Source organism: Perognathus longimembris, chromosome 14 (genome assembly GCF_023159225.1).
Source record: "Perognathus longimembris pacificus isolate PPM17 chromosome 14, ASM2315922v1, whole genome shotgun sequence".
Lineage (NCBI taxonomy): Eukaryota > Metazoa > Chordata > Mammalia > Rodentia > Heteromyidae > Perognathus > Perognathus longimembris.
In genome coordinates, this window is record NC_063174.1 from 1,951,370 (window position 1) to 1,973,382 (window position 22,013).

Below are 22,013 nucleotides of genomic sequence, written 5' to 3' on the forward strand. Positions count from 1 at the left end.
AAGTCACCAGCAGGGGGCGCGCTGCCCCCACTCGCCGCGGTGGAGGGCGCTGGGGGAGGCACGATTCCCACCCGTCACCCTCCCCGCGAAGGACAGAACCCGGACCTTGCCGGTGCCCAGCAGGCCGTTCGGGACCTCGGCGTCCTTTCTGCCTGACTTCCGAGGCTCCTTCGGGACGGCCGAGCTGCAGAGCGCCGTCCGAGTCCCCTGCTTCCTCCGTCGGTGCGACGCCAGGCCTGAGACAGAGCTCTGGGAGGGAGGCCACTGTGCTGGGAAGAAGAAGAGCCCTTTCTGTGTCCTGGGGCCCGGGCCCCTTAAAACCAAGCGCGGGGCAAACCGAGCCCGTGAAAGATGGGGAGGAAATGTGTGTGATACAACAAACGAGCAAATACACACACAAAAAACTCCGTCTCTCCATCCTGGAGAATCAATAGCATTAAAAATAACCCAGCCTGGCAAAGGTGGCCAGTCACGCTTGCAGTCTAGCTGACCAGGAGGCTGGGATCTCAGGATGGGCACGGGAAGCCAGCCCGGGCAGGCAAGTCCAGGGGAATGTCACCCCCAACTCCCCAGCACAAAGCCAGACAGGGAACTGTGGCTCAGGTGACAGAGCTCCAGGCTGGAGAGAAGAAAAGGGAAGGGACTGTGCCCTGGCGCTGAGCTCAAGCCCCAGTATCGGCACCCCGAGAGCTCCCATAGACACAAGGTGAGCGCCGCTGCGGGGTGAGCGCACAGCCAGGCCGGCCGGCCCCTCTCGCCGTGGGTCTGGTGGGGTTCAGGAGGCCTGGGAGTCCCAAGGCCCCCAGATGGACGGCCGTGGGCGCAGCCGCTCCAAGAGCTGCAGGAACCACGCAGCGTTCAGCAGGACTCGTGGTGGAAAACGGCGAGGCGGGGAGTGGGAAGGGAAGGGAAACTGAGGCGAGAAATCCGTAGGCTTCGGGGCCGAGGCTGCGTGGCGGTGGGAGCCCGTGCCCGGGAGGGGCCTCCCCGCCAGCTTTCACTCGCCGGTGCAGCGGGCATCTGAGCGCGGCCGGCCTGCCCACGTCTTCCTGGTTTGGATTTATTTTTTTGGTAAAAGGCAGGATGACCAGGGACACCCAAAAGGCAAATTTAGGAGTCAAATGTGGACACTGCTTTTGTTTCCCTTTCTTTTCCTTTCCTTCCCTCCTATCATCTCTCTCTCTCCCTCCCTCCCTCCCCCCTCTCCTTCCTTCTTCCCCCTTCCTTTCTCTTTCTCTCTCTCTCTTCCGGGCCTGGGCGCTGTCCCTTGGGTTTTTTCTTTTGCTCAAGGCAGGTGCTCTACCCCTTGAGCACCTCCTTTACTTCTGTCTCTGGGTGGTTACTTGGAGGGAAGGTTCTTTCGGAATTTCTCGCCCAGGCTGAACTCAAACCCCGATTCTCTGAGGAGCGGGGCTTACAGGCACCCCTGGTGCCTGGTCCAAATATGGACATTTCTCAAAGCTCTCCAACTGGTTGTGACGGGAAGCCAGGATGCCACTGTCAGCCAGCACTTTATTGGTGGGTAGCCTTTTGGATAGGAGGAGCTAAAGAATGATTTGAGAAGAACCAGAAACTCAGAAAGCAATGGATGGGGAGAGGTGGAAGTATAAATGACGGTGTAGTGGAAGGGTTAGGTGACAGTGTCAGTGACGGTGTAGTCGAAGGGTTAGGTGACAGTGTCAGTGACGGTGTAGTTGAAGGGTTAGGTGACTGTCAGTGATAGTGTAGTGGGCTAGGTGACAGCATCAGTGACGGTGTAGTCGAAGGGTTAGGTGACAGCATCAGTGACGGTGTAGTTGAAGGGTTAGGTGACAGCATCAGTGACGGTGTAGTAGAAGGGTTAGGTGACAGCATCAGTGACGGTGTAGTAGAAGGGTTAGGGGTCTCAGGCTCCCCCTCTGTTTCCCACCTTGTGGCCCTCAGCTGCGAGGTTTGCTTCCGTGGGAGGCTCCCACAAGCTCTGCCCCCCGCATCCCCACGTCTCCCAGTGATGAGTCCACCGGTCACGGGTGGGAGCTTCCCAAACCAGCAGCAGAAACACCCCTCCTTTCTTGGTGTAGCTACAGTTACAGAAAGGTAGCAGTCATCGTTGCTTGCTTTCCGGGGGGTCCCACGTGCATTGTGTCATCGTGACGAGGGCCAGCAGGGCGGGATGTGGCCCGCGTGGATCCTTCCTCCACGCCTCTGTGTCTTTCTTCTGTGTCTTGCCAGGATCAGGCCTCCCGAGGCTCTTCCGGTTCCACCGACTGCGGGGAAGTCCTGCGTCTCATCCACCCATGTTCACAGGGGCGAGAGGGTGCCACCAAGCAAGCGTGTGTGGGCATTTAGCTAACCCTGGGGGTGGGGGGGAGAGGCTTCCAGAACAGGGGCTGACAGAAATGCTTCCTAGCCATTTGCGATTCAGTCTGAACTACAGTTGTATCGCGTCTCTCTATACTCCCCCCCATTTCCTCCTCTCCCAAGCTGCTTATATAGGCAGACATTGATGTCTATAATGTCATAGGCATGTTCTCACCGATAATAGGGATAAGAGGCCATTTGTTAAGAAGTAAAAATCTTATTAAGAAAACGATCATCTTTGTGAGACAATTGGTTTACAGTTTAGTACACAAGAGAAGGAGCTTTTTAAAAAAAATTTTTTTAGCAGTACTAGTTTTTTTTAAAAAAAAATCCAATCCAAAGCTTTATGCTTGCTCAGCAGGTGATCTACCTTCTTTCTGAGCCAAGCCCAAGCATGGCTTTTGCTTGTTATTTTCCAAACAGAGTCTCACTCACATTTTTTGCCCTGCATAGCCTCCTGTGTTCACTTTCCATGTCGTTGGAATGACAGATGCCCACGGTCACGCCAGGCCTTCTATTGGCTGACACACTGAGTTTAGCACATCAGTCATCTCGGCTTAATTTTTTCACATTAAAAAAAAAGGGGAAAACAGGTAATTCTTGCTGGGAAGATTCCATTATGCAAACTAAGGTTCTTTCTCTGGCCTTTGGTACATCTAATTCTTCCATGCCATTGTTTTATCATTATTTTTTTACTTAAACAGCCATTGTTTTAATACAACAGCATCCTCGTGTGCGTTACGGTGCAGACATCTTCTGCAGCCGTGTTCTCCATCTGTAACAAAAATGTGGCCACGTGTATCTGTTGGGTGGTGTTTCTTGTGGGTTCCACAAATAACAGAGAGAAAGCAACTTTCACCACAGAGTTAAAATATTTAATGACAAAACCAGAGTTTGCTGTAATAGTGAATCAACAAAGCAGGTGTTACTCGTCTCTGACTCAAACAGAAATGATGGTTGATATCTTAGAGCACTTCTGAAGAGTGAATAACTGTACAGCAGACATTAGCGGTGTCACAATTCTGGAAGTTAAGAGTGAAACCTACCTTGAATATCCCCTTTTCTTAGGACATTCTGTAAAGAGTTTTACATAAATGCACAACTTTTGCTAGCCACAATAATATTTAGACAGACTTCACTATCATTTTAAGTCTAACACAGAATCTTAATTTTTTTTTTCAGAGCTTAAAAAAAGTTAACTACTCATCTTGTTACATTTTACAAATACATTCTTTAAAATGAAATAGTAACCTGAATAACCGCATTCCTCCTGTACAGGGATAGCTAATAACACTAGCGAGGGGCACTACGGCTGGGGTCCAGGAAGGAGGAACACTGGGGGGGGGGGGGTTTCTTTTCCTAACCCATGGCCAATGCAATAGGAGAAGTCCTTCACACAAATACGCTTATTTCCCAAACTCAGAGTGAAGCGCAGAAATGGAACACAGGAAATGTCTTCTAACAGGCTCCCCTCAATGAACTGGTGCCGAATGATGTCACGGTTAGCAGTTCTCCTCGGTTAGAGGGTGTGCATGTCTTGTATTTCAGCACCTTCTACAAAAGGACAGCAAAGAGCTTCCCACGTGTCACCGGGTCTGCCCCTGCCAGGCGGGACAGTGGAGGACGGGTAGGAATTGCTCATGGCCTGGGTGTTGGGTGGGGGTCAAGTAGGACGGGAGAGAGGTCAAGGGCATTACCATGCCTGGAAACGAATCAGAAAGAGGAGGATGTGAGTGAGGTTTCAGATGGACTTTGTTTTAATGCCAACTGTTTCCAACAAGTCTGAGGTCTAGAAAGAGAAACAGTCGCCAGGGGCAAGCTAGGGAAGACTTACATTTCTGAACAGCAACTCTCAGAATTGTGCACGGAGGGCCAGGCTCGGATTTCAAGGTTTGCTTGTGATCTCATCCTGAACACCTGAGACGCAGTGTCCCACACATGGCTGTTCCGTAGCCTGCTACCAATTCTGTTCTTGAGTTTGGCCGACGGCCGGGGGATGTTAGGTTTACTCTTTCAATTGTGAAATCAGAATTCAGTCTGGAAAGATGGACAGCCAGGCCTGTGTGCGTGTGTGTGCGTGTGCGCGCGTGTGTGTCTGAATGGGTTCCCACGAATGTCTGAAAACAATACCTGTTTGAGGGTTTTTTTTTTTAAGGAAACATACACTTCTAATGGTACTCATCAAATGATTTGTTCATTGCTTCCTTAAACTGTTAAAACTCCAAAAGAAGAGTATAAAACATTACAGTAAACATCTACGTGTTATAATTTTTGTTAAAGTTTCCTTCAATTGCATCACCTCTTTAAGAACACTTAGAAATGTGTCCCCGGCAAATCCCATCTCTCTCTTGACAGGTGCTGTCTGTGATTTCTATTTTTCCCACTGATAACCTTTCTCCCCGCCTGTGGCTACATTGCCAGCAGAACTTAAGCTGCTGAAATCAGAATTAATAATCCCAAGCTTGCCTCACACTGCTATGGAAGAGGCTACAACGCAGACTCGAGTCGCTCTCTGGATGGGGAGCTCGGGGAGGGTCTTGACCACGGAATTGTCCTGGAAATGAGCTCACGGCCGTCAGGACCGACATGCCTCCGGCGCGCAGCTTGGCTCTTAAGTTTCCCAAGGATACTGCGAAGCATCCTCGCATGGGGGCAGCGTTGTAAAGAGAAAGAGGTTTTGGAGGGCAGCGTCTTTCCACATTATCATTTACAGAGACCTTTATCTGGATTTGTTTTTTTTTTTTTTCCCTTGGGTGCCAGTACTGGGTCTTGAACTCAGGGCCTCATGCCGTCACTTGGCTTTTGCAGGTCAAGGCCTAGTTCTCTACCCCTTGAATCACACTTCCAGCTCCTAGATCAATCAGTTTTGGACAAAAATCCAAGTTCTTTTCAGCCTCTGTAATTTGGGACAATGACAAAAGAGAGAGAGGAAGAGAGGAAAGTGTAAAGTAAGCTTTGCCTCAGGCCTTTACTCTCAGATTTTTATCCTTCATATGCTAATTCTAGATAATCAGCCTGGAAAGATGTAGCAGAAGTATTTAAGCTGCAGCTCAGAACGTAGATTTCTATTTGTGATTCTGATTTGTTTCTTTGAAGGCTGGTGATACTTCATGCAAAACATTAATATGCAAAGAGCAAAATCTTCTGAGACTTCTATTTCCCCTGATAAGCCCTAGAGTTTTCCATGGTGCAGACTTACATCTCAGAATTTAAATTCTACTCTTCAAATTAAGAGTGTTACGGAGAGGGAGGGAAGCCAGTCTCTGGTCGGCCTTATTTCTGTCCAGGAAATATAACATCTTCTGTTACCACGCCAAGCTATCTTCTTGCTTATATCAGAGAGGAAAAATATACACCTTGCCAGTTTAGACCCATCTTAGTTTATCATTTGGTCCGAATTTCATATTCAAGCTATAAAAAGAAAATCTCTTAGAAAGGAAGATACATTCATTCTCACACATACACAGTGGAGGAAAAAAAATAATCAAAATGAAGTCTGATGCTACTGTAGCAAGATTATTAGTGAAATGTATAAACCCAACACTTGTTCATTCATAGTAACATCTGAAATGAACAGCAACAACAACAACAACCAAAAAAATCATCAATGTCCATATATGGAAAAAAGAAGCAAGTGGAAGTCCGGAATTCTCGTAACAACTGCTGAGCAAACGCTTCCATTTCTCCTAAGACGGTCCCCAGGACAGGCAGCTTCTCAACACTTGTGCTTCATGGCCAGCTAGAGAGAGAGGGACAAGAAAAGGCAGGCCTCAGGATGCGTCCTTCTCTGCTCCCCCCCACACCGCCGCCATGAGAAGCAGCAGCAGGAGTCTACTGGGCACTGACCACTTACCAGGAAGACCACCAGGTCCCACTTGGTCAGTGTGGTGACACGGAACCCTACTCCTCCTGCTACTGATTCTGTCGGAGGATACATCCCGTGGTTGTTCCCGAAGGAACAACCGGAAAACCCAACACACAGAGTAGGTGCTTTCCCCTAGGTCACTACTGCTGAGCAACACTCCCGAAATGTGAGCATTTACCGACCATTCGTGAAGTATAGAAAAACCCAAGAGCATGAAGAAAGACAATCAGAAAACGCCTGTTCAATATCCTGGACATTCAACCAGAGCCAAAGCTAGGGAAAATTACAATATGTTATGAACTAGAACTGAATAATAGGTTAAATATGAACTTTGATTTACTACTTCTCCCACGGATATTTGGGAAATGTAGTCTACTGAAATGTTAGAGCTCTATAAATGGGAAAACCAAATACCACTGTATCATTCTCAATAGTGTCCCCAGTTGAAGCCTATGATGGTTTAAGGAAATAAACAGGCACGGAGCACATATTATACAAAGTCTTCAGTTGGGAATCGTGGAACGTGTCTGTGGTCCTAGCTACTCAGGAGGCAGAGATCGGAGGACTGTGGTTTGAGGTCAGCCTTGCAAAGTTAATATGAGACCCTATCTGAAAAGCAAGGTAAACAACAGCAAAAGGATGGGAGGTATGGCCCAAGTGTGGAGCACCAGGCTCCGAGTTCAATCCCTAAGAGTGTGAATCAAAACCACCACCACCACAAAACAAGTCTTAACCAGATCTTTGTTTCAAGGAACCCATAAGAGGCAGAACGGAGTCCGGATCGTCACTTATGTGTTCAGAGTCTGATAGGAACGATGAATCCCTGTCGCTAGGGCAGGGAGTGACTAGGCGTCCAGTTCTGGGGTTCAGAATTCCTTTGACGTCAAGAGCCCACGCTTCCAGCAAAACCCAGTGCGATCGTCCATTTGCCTCACAACCTTGGACCGTCGTCCAGGAAAAGCAATAGAGAGGCAGGAGTAGACCCAGCCCTCAGCCTGGGAGGTGGATTTCTGCATGGGAAACCTCAGCAGGAACGGTCCCTGCGTGCTACCCCTGTCCCGTGGCGTGAACACAGACCCGCCCAGGCTTCTCTGTCATGGTGATTCTGACGTAGCTTAACCGTCACCGTGTAAGGTTGTGAGTATACCTGGGTTGCCACGCTAGGGGCTGGGGGTTTTGTTTGTGTCGCTGGCCAAAGTATGGAGGAAAAGCTTGCGGCCAGGAAATGTGGTCAGTGGAATCCTAGAACCCTGAGAGGGGCCCCACTCTGTGGCCAGGCTCTGAGCCCCTTTTCCGGAGGGCCTCCTCTCCATCTCCGACTGCAGCTGCATGCATTATTTAGCAACGAGGACCATCAAATAAACACAGAGCTGTTAGGCATTGTGCATAATGAATACCCAACCATAAATATTTGATCAGCGCTGCTGTCCTGTTATTCACTGAGCTGTTAACTTCCCGCTAATGGGCTCGGGCCAGGCCCCCGCAGCCATTCATCTTCAGCCGCCACGGCGAGCTGGGTGGGAAGGTTTGTGACCTGAGATACGGCGGTGGGTGTGAACGTTTGTGTCTTTCCAAGTTTCCCCGGTTGATGGGTAAGCGCCCAGGGAGGGAGGGGTCGTAGGAGGGGGGGGTCTTTGGGAGGGGGAAGTCCTCAGGAATGTAATTAGTGCCCTTATGAAGAGGGCGGGCGAGACCTCTTCCACTTGCCACTACGGAAGGAGCCTGAGGAGCCAGAGCAGGGAAACAGGCTCTCGGCAACCACAGAATTCTCTAGCACTTCACCTTGGACATCCCAGCTTCAGAGTTGTGAGAGGTAAATTCCAAACCATTCCTACGGCCTGTACATTTCAAGGTAAATGTAGAACTTGGCGTAATTTATACCACCTTTCGAAGCTTCCTGCCTCTTGTTACAGCAGCCCCAGTGGCCTGACATAGGGGTTTTTGCAGGACGTCCTCTCGGTGCAGGTCTCCATCGCTTCCTTGGCATTCGGAGCCGTGGAAATGGGAGGGGGGATGGGAAAGCAGGAAGGGCACCGGACGCGCAGTGGCGGATTCTCCCTGCCCCTCATCTGCTGCATGACCTTGGGCTTGAAAGTCGTAGCTGCCCCAGGCCTTGCCTTCCTCCTGGGTCTATACAAATGTCTCCAGCTCTCTGGGGTAATTTAGGTATCAGAGTTCCCACAGGAGTTAAGCTTTTTCCTTTTGATTTCTTGATATCTCACAGAAAGGGTTCCCTCTCAATACTGCCTGGCTTAAATCATGATAATAAAAATGGTTGCTAGTATTAGGGAAATCCTTCCTTTCAGTCCTGTGCTAGTGGGGCTTGAACGTAGGGCCTGCGTGCCGTCTCTTGGCATTGTGCTCAAGGCTGGTGCTCTATCACTTGAGCCACACCTCCGCTTCTGGCCTTTCCGGGTGGTTACCTGGAGAAAAGAGTCTCCTGGATTTTCCTGCCTGGGCTGGCTTTGAACTGCAATAGTCAGATCTCAGCCTCCCAAACAGCTAGGATGACAGGCGTGAGCCACTGGTGTTGAGCTTCGGGGAGTTTTACTCTAAGGGGCCCGATACCCTTCTCTTCTGGCCTGGGGGCCTAAGGGAAATAGCTGAGCTGGCTGGGGAGAGAGACAGAGAGAGAGAGAGAGAGAGACAGAGAGAGAGACAGAGAGAGCAGTCCCACTCAGCTGTCCTTCCCCCCACAAGCAGTGCTCTTTTCAATGACGGCTGTCAGCTGCGGATGTCTGGGCGTGGGTGGTGATGTCTGCTGACTCACGGGCCCGTGGGCTTGTCAAAGCAAGGCACCCACGGCCACACTGTGCTTTTGGGGGCAGAGGGGGCAGCACGGGCAGCGTGTGCTTTCCTAACGGCTGCAGCTGACCTAGGACCCTGAGGGTGGTGTCAAAGGGATTCGGCCCCCTTGCCCGCCGGGGGTCACGCGGGGTCGCGGGGAAGGTCGCCAGGCCCCAGATGCTTTCCTGTGGCCCACGTTCTCTCTGCGGTGGGGCGTGCTTATTCAAGCCGGGGTTGGCAGCGACTGTCACCTGGCCTGTCACAGTCACACTGCTCATTAAGTGGCAGCGGGGGGCAGGCTCGGCGGAAGCCATCCCGTTCTCCGTACGCCCTGGAAGATGGGTCCCGCGACCGGTTCATTCCAGGTGATGGGAAAGCAGACCGGGGACAGAGAAGTTTAGCGCCCGCCCAAGGTCACCCACTGGTGGTCAGTGATAGAGCTAGATTCAAACCCAGGTCTTAACGACTATACCACATTGTTTCCCAGCCACCCAGCACGAGTTGGCCCCGAGCCCCAGATGCAGGCCTGGTCAGTGGTTTTGCTGATGCGGGTGACATCCAGGCATTGTCCCTCCTAGAATGATTTCACGGCTTCCGCAGCAATCTGGTTCACGGTTTAGCCATTAACCGGAGCCTCTATTTATGCCGTTGACGGCTCTCCTTTGTATGGAAGGGCACGAGGGATCAGTGTCCACACTGTCACCCTTCCCAGACGTGAGGGAAGCTCTAACCCCACGTCCTCTGTCCCCCGCTTCCCCAACTCAACTCTTTACGAGCTCCTCCAGCTTCCCCCCCAGCCCCATTTCCATCATACGGGGTGTGCTGAGGTTTCTAGCGTGTCCATCTCACCCTTTCCCTGGAGCACAAAGGCGGGAGAGGGGAGGGAGGGACCGGGCTACTCCCGCCGCAACAGGGGCAACAACCTAGAGCCCAACCTCCATCTTCAGACAGATCTGGCATTTTCTGCCCTGCGGATCTCCACACACGACCCTCGGGGCAGCAGTGCAGGGGGAGAAGAAATGACCCACCCAGACAGGGCTGAGCCCAGAAGGGAGGCGCCCCCCCCCCAGTGCCCCCTCCCTCCCTGTCTGCCTCCCTCTTTATCTCTCCTCCTCCCTCCAGTCTCCTCCTTCCTCTCCTTCCTTTCTGTTTTGTGCCGGCGCTGAGGCTTGAACTTAGGATTTCGCTGCTCTTGCCTATCTTCTTCACTCGAGACTGGCACTCTGCCGCTTGAGCCCCAGCACCACTTTATGATGGTTAAGTAAAGCTAAGATTCTCACAGACTGTCCCGACTGGGCCGGCTTTGAACCTGTGACCTTCAGGTTGCAGCCTCCTAAGTAGCTAGGATTATCGGTGTGAAGAGACAGGATGGAAAGCACAGCCTAGCGGCTTCAAGGTCACCAGGCCTTTCTTGTCCCCTATAGCTTCATAGTATTTTAATAAACCTATGCAACCGTTATTCTGAAAGGGCATAGAGATTTTCATCATCGCTCAAGGTTACCCTCTGACTCTTACCAGTCAGTACACATCAATGTTAACTACTATTTTGGGCCTGGTCATAGTAGATTCCTTTTGTCTGGTTTCGAACTGTAGAATCATACAATATGTTCTCCATGTCTGGCCTCCTTTGCTCAGTAATGTATCTAGTTTAGCCTTGTTGTATCATATCATATTATCTGAATATACCGCATTTCCTTCATTCTCCTGTAGATGGGTCATCTAGGTTGTTTCCAAGTTAGGGTTATTATGAGTAAAACTGCTGTGAATTTTCTTATGCCAGTTGGATGTACATATGAAATTCGTTATGTTAGTGTTATGTGCCCACAAATAGTATTCTTAGCTTCAATAGATACTGCAAAGTTGTGGGTGTTTTTTTTTTTTTTTTGCCAGTCTTGGGGCTTGAACTCTGGGCACTGTCCCTGAGTTTCTTTTGCTCCAGGCTAGCGTTCCACAGTCTGAGCCACAGTGCCACTTCCAGCCTTTTCTGAGTAGTTTATTGGAGATGAGCGTCTCACAGACTCTCTTGCCCGGGCTGGCTTCAATCTGCAATCGTTAGATCTCGGCCTCCTGAGCAGCTAGGATCACAAGCATGAGCCACCGGGGCCTGGCAAAATCATTTTTGAAGGTGGTGATTCCATTTGACAATTCCAAGCACAGTGAATGAGAATCCTAGTGGTTCCCCATCACGGACAACAGTACTGTTGGTCTTTCATGTTTGTCATTCTCGTGGGCCCCAGAGTGGCAGCTGGTGGGTTTAACTTGCAGTTCCTTTAAGATGAATTATTCTGCAAGCACCAATTCCAATGGATGATGGATGCCGCCATGGAATCTTTAAGGTCTTGGCCAAGAGCAGAGACATACTCTGAGGCATTATTTCCTTGTTCTTGTAACCCTGACACTTGAGCCTTAAACTGCTATATGGAAAATAGTTATCTCTCTCTCTCTCTGTCTGTCTCTGTCTCTCTCTCTCATATCTTCTAGCATGCTGTGTGTGTCCAGGTACTGGGACTTGAACTCAGAACATGGGCACTGTTCCTTAGCTTTGTGGTTCCAGGCTGGCGCTCTACCACTTGAGCTACCTGGCGGTGTCTCATGGCCTTTCCTGCCCAGGCTGCCTTTGAACTGTGATCCTTAAATCTCAGCCTCCCGAGTAGCTAAGACTACAGGTGCCCAGCCTGGTCCATGTTTCTTGAAACGAAGTCGAGATCAGAAGGTCAGAGATGGGTATGGGACTTGGGAAAGAGGATAGCCACAGAAACCAAGTACAACAAGAAGGCTGTTGGATTCTGCTAAGCAGCTAGTAGCTGATGGAGGTTATCAGAAGAAGATGGGGGGCGGGGGGGGGGGGATAAGAAGATGGTGGATTTTGTTCCTCCCACCACAGGAAATGCACTGCGATTAAGCTACTTGGCAAGCCCCCCCCCCCCCTGCCCCCGCCGCCCCGTTCTCTCCACCGGCCCACCTTGTGTGCAGTTTCCGCAAACTGCTGGGCGCTGTTCTTCATGTCTTCTGTCTTCTCCTCGGCTCGGCCTAACCGCTCCCCGCGCTCGTTCAGGGCCTGGCTGGCCTTCTGTACCGCGCTGGTCACGCTGTCGGCAGCTGAATGGAGGATGCTGTTTCCTGGGAAAGGAAGCGCAAGCGCGTCAGGAGCTGGCTCAGCTAACTGGCTACCCTGTCATGGAGAGAGCTCTGGAATCCCGGAGCCGTTTCCTTACTTATTTATTACCAGTATGTGTGCTTGAATGCTTACTCGGCTTTTCTTCTCAAGGCTGGTGCTATACCACTTTTTTTTCCCTGGCCTGGCTCGGAACCCTGGGAGTATAGTTTATGTTTCTTTCGATTCTGTCTGTCTGACTGGCAGGTAGGATGAACAACCACAGCCAGACGTCAGGACTTGGAAAACCCTGGCCGCTTCTTTCTACGCCCACCCATTGTGCCAGCACTCTTCCTGGTGAGGCTGGAAAAGATGGGGTGCATTTGGGTTAAGACTTGGCTTGCCGAGGTAAAGGTGAATCCGGAGACATTCATACATTGGGAAGTTCAAAAAGATGTGTGTGCATCTTACGTGCATTTGTTTGCTTTTGGCCCAAAGTGTACGCGAATAATCAAAGGAACACGGGGCCCCAAGGATTTCCGAGATACAATTCTCTCTATTCTTTCCACCCAGAAAGTCAGCATCATTCACCATTCCTGGGTTCCAGGAGTTACGAATTAGCCTCGAGGTTCAGTTATTTCCCAGCCTTGGCTCAGAGGGCTGGACTCTGTTTTACGAAATACGGACTCCAAGCACTGCATGACATCAAATCATTGTGGAATCAGCTAGAAGACATTTGATACTCTCTAACTCAGGAATGGTGACACCAAATAAAGTTAAAAAAAATCATGTCTCAGCTGGGCACTGGTGGCTCACGTCTGTAATCCTAGCTACTCTGGAGGCTGACATCTGAGGATCGTGGTTCGAAGCCAGCCCAGGGAGGAGTCCATGAGACTCATCTCCAATTGACAACCAGAAAACCGGAAGTGGCGCTATAGCCCAAGGGGTAGAGAGCTAGCCTTGAGCACAAAAGTCCAGGGACAGTACCCAGGGCCACGAACAACAAAAAGAAAAAAAGAAAACACCAGCACATCTCAGATCTATTACATCATAGTCTTGATATCCTACTTTCCAAGAGTGAGCAGTAAAACTCAGTGGTGAAGAATTTCCAGGTGTCTAGCCAACTGAGAGTTAGCAACCTGCAAAATGACAACCAAAGAAAGTTTATAGCTATTGTTAATGTTGCGTGGAAGATAGTCAATGGCATCCTAATAGCTTTATGCCTTCAAAAGACTTTATTACATCATTAAACTTTGTTCCTGGGATAGACACATCTAGCCACAGACAGCTGTTAATAGAAACGAAATTTACTCTGGGATTGGTGGCAAAGGCTTCCCAGATCCTCCTCCGAGGAGGCCGTCCGTGGTTTGTGGAAAAGGATCTCAGGCGAGCAAAGTAGAGGAAACACATAGGAAACTTTCCCACTTTTCTTTTTCTCTGTCAGTCCCGGGCCTTGAACTCAGGGCCTGAGCACCGTCCCTGGCTTCTTTTTGCTCAAGGCTAGCACTCTGCCACCTGAGCCACAGCGCCACTTCTGGCCGTTTTCTGTATATGTGGTGCTGGGGAATCAAACCCAGGGCTTCATGTATACGAGGCGAGCGCTCTACCGCTAGGCCATGTTCCCAGCCCCCCACTTTTCTCTTTTTAGGAGTGGATTTCAAGGGCTTTAAGCACACACTCTGGGAAGGAGAACGGGCTGAACATTGTCACCAGCTGCAGCTGGCCAGCCCCACATGAAGATGAAAAGGGAACACCGCAGAAATGGGGGGGGGGGGAAGCAGAGAAGCCGGAGCTGGGGAGAAACCCAGGAGCGCACCATGGAGAGGGGGAGCGGAGCCTCGAGGACACACAGGGGAAATCCTGGCGTCCTCTTCGCTCCCCCATCATACTTCCAGGACACGGCCTGTCAGCGCTGTCCAGCGTCTGGAGATTTAGCCACACCGAGCACCTTCGAAGGGTTACCTCCGTCCATCGAACCAAAGTTCCCCCGAGAAGACTGAGACGGGCAGGTGGGGAGGGGCCCACGAGGCCACGCAGCCACGGACGCGACGCGGCCGCCGCGGGACGCGGTGGGGGGGGGAGGCACGGAGAAACCTCGTTCTCGGGTTCTATTTTCCCTGTACTCACGACTTAGGGTTTCAGCCACAGGGGGAAACACAAGCCTGCGCGTGTGCAGCTTCTCAGTCACAAGCACATGAGACGGGAGGGATTTCCACCGTCGGGGGCCACGAGGTTAACGGCGCAGGTGAGCAAGGCTCGTCTGTCCCTACCGGGATAGGCATCCTAAGAGCCGGAAAGCAGCCTTCGGCTCGGCCATGTCCTCGCGCTGGCTGCGGTGGCCGCTCTGTGGCACGGGACGTGGGTGGCCTCGGCGCTCCACGCGCGGAGAGGTAGAAACTCATCACAGAACCGGGCGGGAGAACCCCGGCCCCGCTGCCTCGGGGCCGATGAGACCAGGGAGCGCGAAGCGGCGACTCCCGACGCCCCGGCTCTGCTCACCACGTCCTAAACCCGTCCTCTCCCTTCTCCCTTAGCTCCCATCCGACGTTCACGGGCTTCCTTCTCTCTGGGATCGTTTCCTTACACGGCGAATTCCAGGGTTCTACCCTTCCCCGTCTTCAGCTCTCCCTCGGCCACTGTGTCCACACCATGGCTTCTGTGGCCAAGCCTCTCATCTTTCACAAGGTTGTGCTGCGTGAGATCCGCGTGCTTTCCCACGGGGCAGCATCCGCCAGATGACCCGATGACTTCTCAAACTCAGCACGTCCGCACGGGAACCATTATCCCTCCCTTCGCGGTCGCTGTACCTTTGAGGTTTCAGTAAACCATCCCCAAATCTGCTCAGCTACTCAACTCAGCTAGAAACCAAGTCTGCACTCTCTTCTTTTACCCCGTACAACTGAAGATTGCTCCTCTATGGTGCTATACACGGCACCATCTTTACCATGCTCCTGGCCCAATACATAGGCACACACTCGACCTACATCTCAAATAATTGCCAGAAATGAAATTATGATTCAAAGGGCATGAAAAGCTTTCTGTGCTGAGAATTATTTCCCCGAAAGATTTATTCAACATGCAAAACTATCCACAAAATGCCTCCCATTTGTCAGGTACTGGGATACTGACACAGTTGGTAGAATCACTTCAAGGGAGTGGTTTTAATTTACTTAGTCTTCCAGTCCTCATCTCTTAAATATGGGTCATGGTATCTACCTCACACAACTACTGTGGAGATGAAGATGAAGATGTATACAAAGTGCCTGCAAGTGCTCAATGTAAGCTCGTCTCTCCACCTGCTGTGCGAAGGACCTTGCAGAAGATGCGATGATCGCATCCAATTCCACCGTTGCTCTCCCTCTTTCCTTCCCCTATCACAGGACTAAACGTTTGGAAGCTCACAGAAGATGCTAAACGTATGTTCACTCAATCAAGGCATGCTTTTTAGGTCGGACACGTTACTCAAAGGTAGGGCCCATCATATCGTGCTGAGTTAAATCTGGAAATAAAGTAGTCTCCTGAGGCGGAGGGAATGGTAATTCTCTCTAAATAGACAGGAAGTACGTTAATACCCAAATTTATTCAAGCAGTCTGAGAGGAGGCTGTCAACCACAGCAAATAAAGTCAACTGCCTTTCAAACTGTCGTCTCTGGAGACCACAGCAGAGCAGGCTTGCTTCATTGAGACTGTCTTCATCAGCTCCAGTCAGTACCTACTTTTAGTATATATATATATATATATATATATATATATATATATATGTGTGTGTGTGTGTGTGTGTGTGTGCACATAAATATATATTACATACTATATAACTATATATGTAGATATGAGTATAAAAATATAAAATAATTTATGTCAAGTGATTCAGAATTTACCGAGAGACAAAGTGAAAGCACTGTGCCAATAATCAAAAGGAAAATTATTTCTAAGATAGATGCTAAGTGAAATGAACTCCAAGTTATGGAAATAAGTGGTTTATCGTTATTGTTATTTTCAATGTACCACTTGAAATTATGCCATTTTCTTTTACCTTTGTTCCCTAGGATTTTACCCCTGATGTCACTGCAACTGATCTTGGTACTCTGGGTATTGAATATACGTTTATCGGAACTAGGGGAGGGAGAACATCAAAATGGAGAGACAAAGGGTAAAAGGCGAACCAATGCAACAGCAATACTTACACAACTATATGGGGTAAACCAACTGTACAACTTGGGAGGGGGAGGGAACTGGAGAGGGGGAAGAGGTAGGAGAAAAATGAAGGAGGAGTTTCGATTCCTTGCCAATTCTTGTGAGCTTATTTTGTTAGAATCGAAACTCATAGACACATATAATGCAAATTAGCTTCCCTCTAAATATGGGTAACCGGGGCTTTGCTGTGTAGTTATTCCTAAGTGACAAGATTGACTACAGAATACACATAGACTGAGCAGAACTATTAATAACTTCTGTTTTTAAGAAATATGTTTAGATAAGCATATCCATCAATGAGTACAGCTGAACATACATACATTTATCAATCATTTGTTTTTGGATGATTTTCCACCTGCCTTATTTTCGAAACAAGGCGAGTAATTTGCACTTCAAGCAGCTGTATATGTGTTTTTAATTCATAATCAGCCAATTTATTATGTGCTTTCTATTTGTCTGGATCTCTACTGGGTGCTGGGAATTCACCTGTGACATATTTTTCCTGGCACAATGAGAAAAGCATCATCATTATTTTTTTACTAATGTCTTTATTGTCAAAGTAATGTACAGAGGGGTTACGGTTTCATATGTAAGGCAGTGAGTACATTGCTTATCAAACTTGTTACCTCCTCCTTCATTTTTCTCCTACCTCTTCATGCCCTACGTATGGAAGTGATGTTGCTAAGAAAATTCATATAGATATAAAGAGAATACAACTCATTTACAATGCTCAAAGAGCAAATTACTATTGAACCATTGGCGCACATAGTGTGAGAGCAATAGTGTTCAGTCCACTAATAGGTTTGGTATGCTCAAATTTTTATTATCAAACTGCATCATCTTATGTGTTCATAAGGGCATAGCTATTGGGCTCTTGTAATCCACTGCTGTGACTTGCGCAAGTGTGGTTCTGTACTAGGAAAACTCAAATTACTTTTACTGAACTTTTCTTTTTGTAAATTTAATTTTATTGTCAAGGTGCTGTACAGAGGGGTTACAATTCCATACATAAGGCAGTGAGTACATTTCTTGCCATATTTGTTCCTCCATCCTTCATTTTTCTCCCACTTTCCCTCCCCATTTCCCCTCCTCCCAGTTGTACAGTAAGTTTACGACATTTTGTCTTATGAGTATCACTGTTGCATTGGTTCCCACTTTGTCCTTTGTCTTACCATTCTGATGTTCCCCTTCCCTTTTCTAATTCAGATAAACACACACACACACACACACACACACACACACACACACACACACACTATCCAGGGTACTAAGATCAGATACAATGACAATAGGGGTTTTGACCATTTACTGGACTTTTAATAGTGGATTTACCCAAGATTTTTTTCTTCTTTTTTACTGTGACCATTTCACTGCTCAGTCCTCTCCCACTGGAGGACATATTAGCAAAACAAAGTCACGTGGAGACCTGGCTCTTTGTCAGCCCCACCTCTTTTCATCCCTAAGGCCATGGAGTTGCCATTTACACAGGGTGGCTCTGCTTCCCGTGGCCAAGGGCCCCTCCTACTACTTGGCAGCAGTCAGTCCACTTCACGTTTGTCACCGTGCTTCAAAGGAGGTTCACCCTAGGACTGTGACTTGAACTTAACATTTTGTTAATGGATAGCCCTTAAATAATAAAGACAACATAGCCTTTTCTTCTTCATATGTGTGTGTGCGTGCGAGCATGCTCACGTGTGTGAGTGTGTGTGTATGTGTGTGTGAGTGTGTGTGTGTGTGCATGTATGCATGCGTGTACCAGAAGATGAGTTTCTCCCCAGGCTGGCTCTCATCTCAACCTCCTTAGTAGCTAGGGTTAAGGTGTGAGCCAGCAGTGCATACCTTAGCTAAGATTTGTGAATACAAGATGAATTGCAATATCTAGCTCTTTATACTCATGAATCAATACCAAATCATACCGCTGCATTTCAGTGACAGACAACCTCTAGCAATTCTCTTTCAAGACGGGGATTCTTCGGAAAGGTGAAGTCTCCTTTGCAGTTCTGTAGTAATGACGAATCAGATAAATGCTGCCCACACTTTGGCGCTATCCAGCCTTTCTAAGAAGGAAGCGCTGTTAACGTTGGTAGGGTGCACAGGGTCAGCCTCGGCCAATCACAGGGCAATTTCCATCGACTCTCTCATTTACTTCCGTGGTCAGAGGTCACCTCCTCGAAGGAAGACATTCTGACCCCTATTTTATAGGTAAGGAAACAATTGCTTAGGGAGGTGAAAGACTCGAGGAGCCCACATCGGCCCCAAATCTCTAACAGTGATGTCAGGTGCCGCCCAAAGTAGCTCTGTGGGTTTGAAAAAAAAAGTGCTATAAGAAAAACTCACTTCTTTGTAAAAAAAAAAAATTTCATGAAATATGATCTTGCCTGGATTTTTCTTAACGAAGTGTGAAAAAAATGTTGTTTTTAAGCAGGTGTAAGCTCAGATCCTTGCTCGCTGTCTTGGCACTCTACTGCTAACGCCACGTCTTCAGCGCAGCTTTCGGCTGGTTATATTTCCGAATGGAGTCTTGTGGACTTTTCTGTCCAGGGTGGCTTCAGATGCTGACCCTTTGGATCTCACTCTCTTGAGTGGCCAGAATTACAGAATTACAGAGCCATTTGTACCCAGCTACGTTTGGAAAACTTATACCAAGCTAATATAATCCATGGATGTAAAGAAGGTAGTGTTGAGAGTGCGAGAAGAATCGAGTGAACTTTCCCGAATATATTTACTCATAGGACTCCTGCACGAAGAGTCTCAGTGGAGGAATTCTTGTGTTGAGAAATGCTATAATAAACTATACTGACTTTTAAAGGAGAAAAGAAATAAATCTAGGCTGTCCCCATCAATTTAGCAATAGACAGACAAGTCATGTAATTACATTTAAAAAGCTTGCATTATAGAGGCAGTGGAACAGATATAGCAAGTTGAGTGGCAGTTCTAGAATTATCTTGTATTACAAGTTGGTGGCTAATTTCAGGGACCATGAAGTTTGCTTTTTGCCTGGAGCTACATAACAAAGAAAAATGGACCCTGTGCTCAGGAATTCTCTGTAAGTTCAGAAACTTGAGAGTCCATGTGAAGGAAACCTTGGAGTTACCTGTTGTTTGAGTTACCAAAGGAAGGGGAACAGATCCTTCTATCCGGTAAATGTCTTCTGTTGACCATGTTAAGGTAATTTAGTGGAACTCTAAAGGCTCAGAGCAAAGCTCCTATTCTCACAATCCTATAGCCCCATCCTATAGACAATTATGAGGTCAAATTCACCTTAAATCACGGCTCCAGTGTTCCCAATGACAAGGGCCACACATGTTGGATTTTATTCTTGTTTCAACAGTTAAACTCAGAATATGCAAAAAACCCCATCAGTATCTTGGTACGCATTTAACCTTGGTTTTATTAATATGCTCTTCCAAGAGTTATGGTAAACCCACCCAATGAATTCAGGGACAAATCTTTTCATTCTGTTCCCACCCCCCGCCTCCGACCTCCAGAGAGTATCAGGTTATCTGAAGTGCAACTTCCAAAAGGGAACTCTTATTTTGAGTTTCAAATCCTAGAGTGGCTTTAAATTTGGGAAGGTTAATTTTGTTTCCTGTCTCTTTGGTAATGGACGGCAATAGACCAGCTATGATTCGCAGGTTTCTGCATTTATTACAGTTTAATCAGGCAGCGTTTCCTCTGAGCACTATAATTTCAAGAATAGATAGACAGATAGAGATACAGCTCTGTATAGGTAGGGATATATATATATACATATGTATATGTATATATATATATATTTGGAAGCCCTCTACACAATGCTATGGGCTAGGACATTCTGCTCCATACATGAGGTCTGCTACTCATTAGCTGGGCAGCCTTGAACAGACGACTTCCCTGTGTGCGCTTCAGTTTCCTCACTGCCCCTGCCATTGCTTTAGGCTGGATTGTGAGGCACCTTTGAGGTAAGGCAGCCAGGGGGCACCTGGAACAATGTGGGTAGCGGGCCCTCGGCACCGGCTGTGACTGCAAACGCGAGCTGTAGCTGCCCGGCACGGCTTTCCGCGGCAGCCTGCCTTTCTTTTCCTAATTTCCTCACCGTCACCACCATGGAAGCGGCTCTGCCGTCTCTCAGACATCTCTGTAACCGAGCCGCACGGGCAGCGATGGCGCCCTCAAACCCACCAGCGACCTGGTACTGAGCGCCAGCTCCCTGACTCGTCCCTCTGGAAGCCGGTCTTTCCTCTGGCTTCACGGATTAGTCATTATTTCTTGGCACCTCTGAGCACGTCTTTATTTTTAGGGCTAGGAATATGAGCTCCACGAGATCTGGGCCTGAGTCTGGTTCTGTCAAATACCAGCTGCGAGGCATCTTTCTCTTCCCACCTGCGTGTCCGGCGCTTCCTGAATTCACAGCTACTCTGTCTCCCATGTCGCATCTTACCGTGGACTCTAATTTCTCAATCATGCCTTTCATGCAAAATGTGCGTAGGGCCCAGGGCATTCTATGTGAGCAAGGGCACTCAGCCCTCCATTTTATTAATAGTCACTGTGTGACTTAGGTTCTGCTTGATGCTCCCAGCAGCCTGCGTGGTTTTCCTGCGGTTGGTCTCTGGGCTCTCAATTCACTTTCCTTCCACACTTCTAACTGGCTCATATCACTCTCTTGCCTCACTTCTTTGGTTCATCTGTAGCCTGACCCAATTTAACCAGAGAGAAGTTTGATTAGATCCAGGCTATGCCCTTGCAAGATCCCACAGTTCCCCAATCTTTATCTGATGCTTATTTCTTGTGACTGTTAGAAAAACTTTAAAGTTTCATCCCCTTTTTTTAAAAAACCATAGATAAAGTAAACTTTATAGGACACGTATTTATTTGAAAAACATCAATGTAAACAACATGTTTAACAATGAATGCTGTGTCTGTATTAAGTGAGTCCTAACATCAGCAGTAGTATTTTTGGCACTAGTCAATTCTCCTGTGCAAAGGCATCACTTGGACATTGCTGTCCAGCAATATTTTACTCTGGGTGTAAGTATTGGATTTTAAGCCTCGGGGCAACAAAAACTAAGATAGACCTGAAATATTATTGCAAGATAGTAAGAATACCTTCAAAGATGATAGGTGGGGCAGTGCTCAAATAAACAAAAGTCGAGCCAGGCACTCGTGGCAAATGCTTGTAATCCTAGCTACTCAGGGGTCTGAGACAGAGGGTTGTTTACTGAAGCCAGCCCAGGCAGGAACGTCCGTGAGACTATTTTCTCGAATAAACTACAAAAACAAAACAAAACCTAACCGCCTCCCCCTCCCCCCCCAAACACGCCCAGAAGTAGAGCTGTGGCTCAAGTGGTAGCATACTAGCCTCAATCAAAAAAGCATCCAGGCCCGGAGTTGAAGCCCTAGAACTGGCACCAAAAAAAGCCAATTTAGGTGGATATGTGGCCAAAAGGGAACCCTACTACATCATCGGTGTGAGTGTAAACATGTTCAACCATGCTAGAAAGCAGTGTGGAAGTTCCTCAAAAGGCTAAACACAGAGTTTCCCTATGACCTAGTAACCCCATTGGTACCCTGGATATTGTATATGTATTGGAACTAGGGAAGGGAAGGGGAACATCCAAACGGAAAGACAAAGGATAAAAGATAAACTAATGTAACAGCAGTACTTACAAAACTATATGGCGTAAACCAACTGTACAAACTCATGGGGGGGGGGAGGGAAATAGGAATGGGGAGGTGGGGGAGAAATGAGGGAGG

General features: G+C 48.4%; 1 protein-coding gene across 1 annotated transcript in view; it reads right to left on the bottom strand.

Annotated features, from left to right (window-relative positions):
- Window positions 1-3,050: 3,050 nt before the first annotated feature.
- Stxbp6 (syntaxin binding protein 6) overlaps window positions 3,051-22,013 on the bottom strand; it is a 176,812-nt gene continuing 157,849 nt past the window's right edge. The window contains exons 5-6 of the mRNA XM_048362947.1: window positions 11,955-12,112; window positions 3,051-6,079 (exon numbers count right to left, since the gene is read on the bottom strand). Of these exons, the coding sequence (XP_048218904.1) occupies window positions 6,056-6,079; window positions 11,955-12,112 (182 nt within the window). The 3' untranslated portion in view covers window positions 3,051-6,055. The remainder of the gene's footprint in view (window positions 6,080-11,954; window positions 12,113-22,013) is intronic.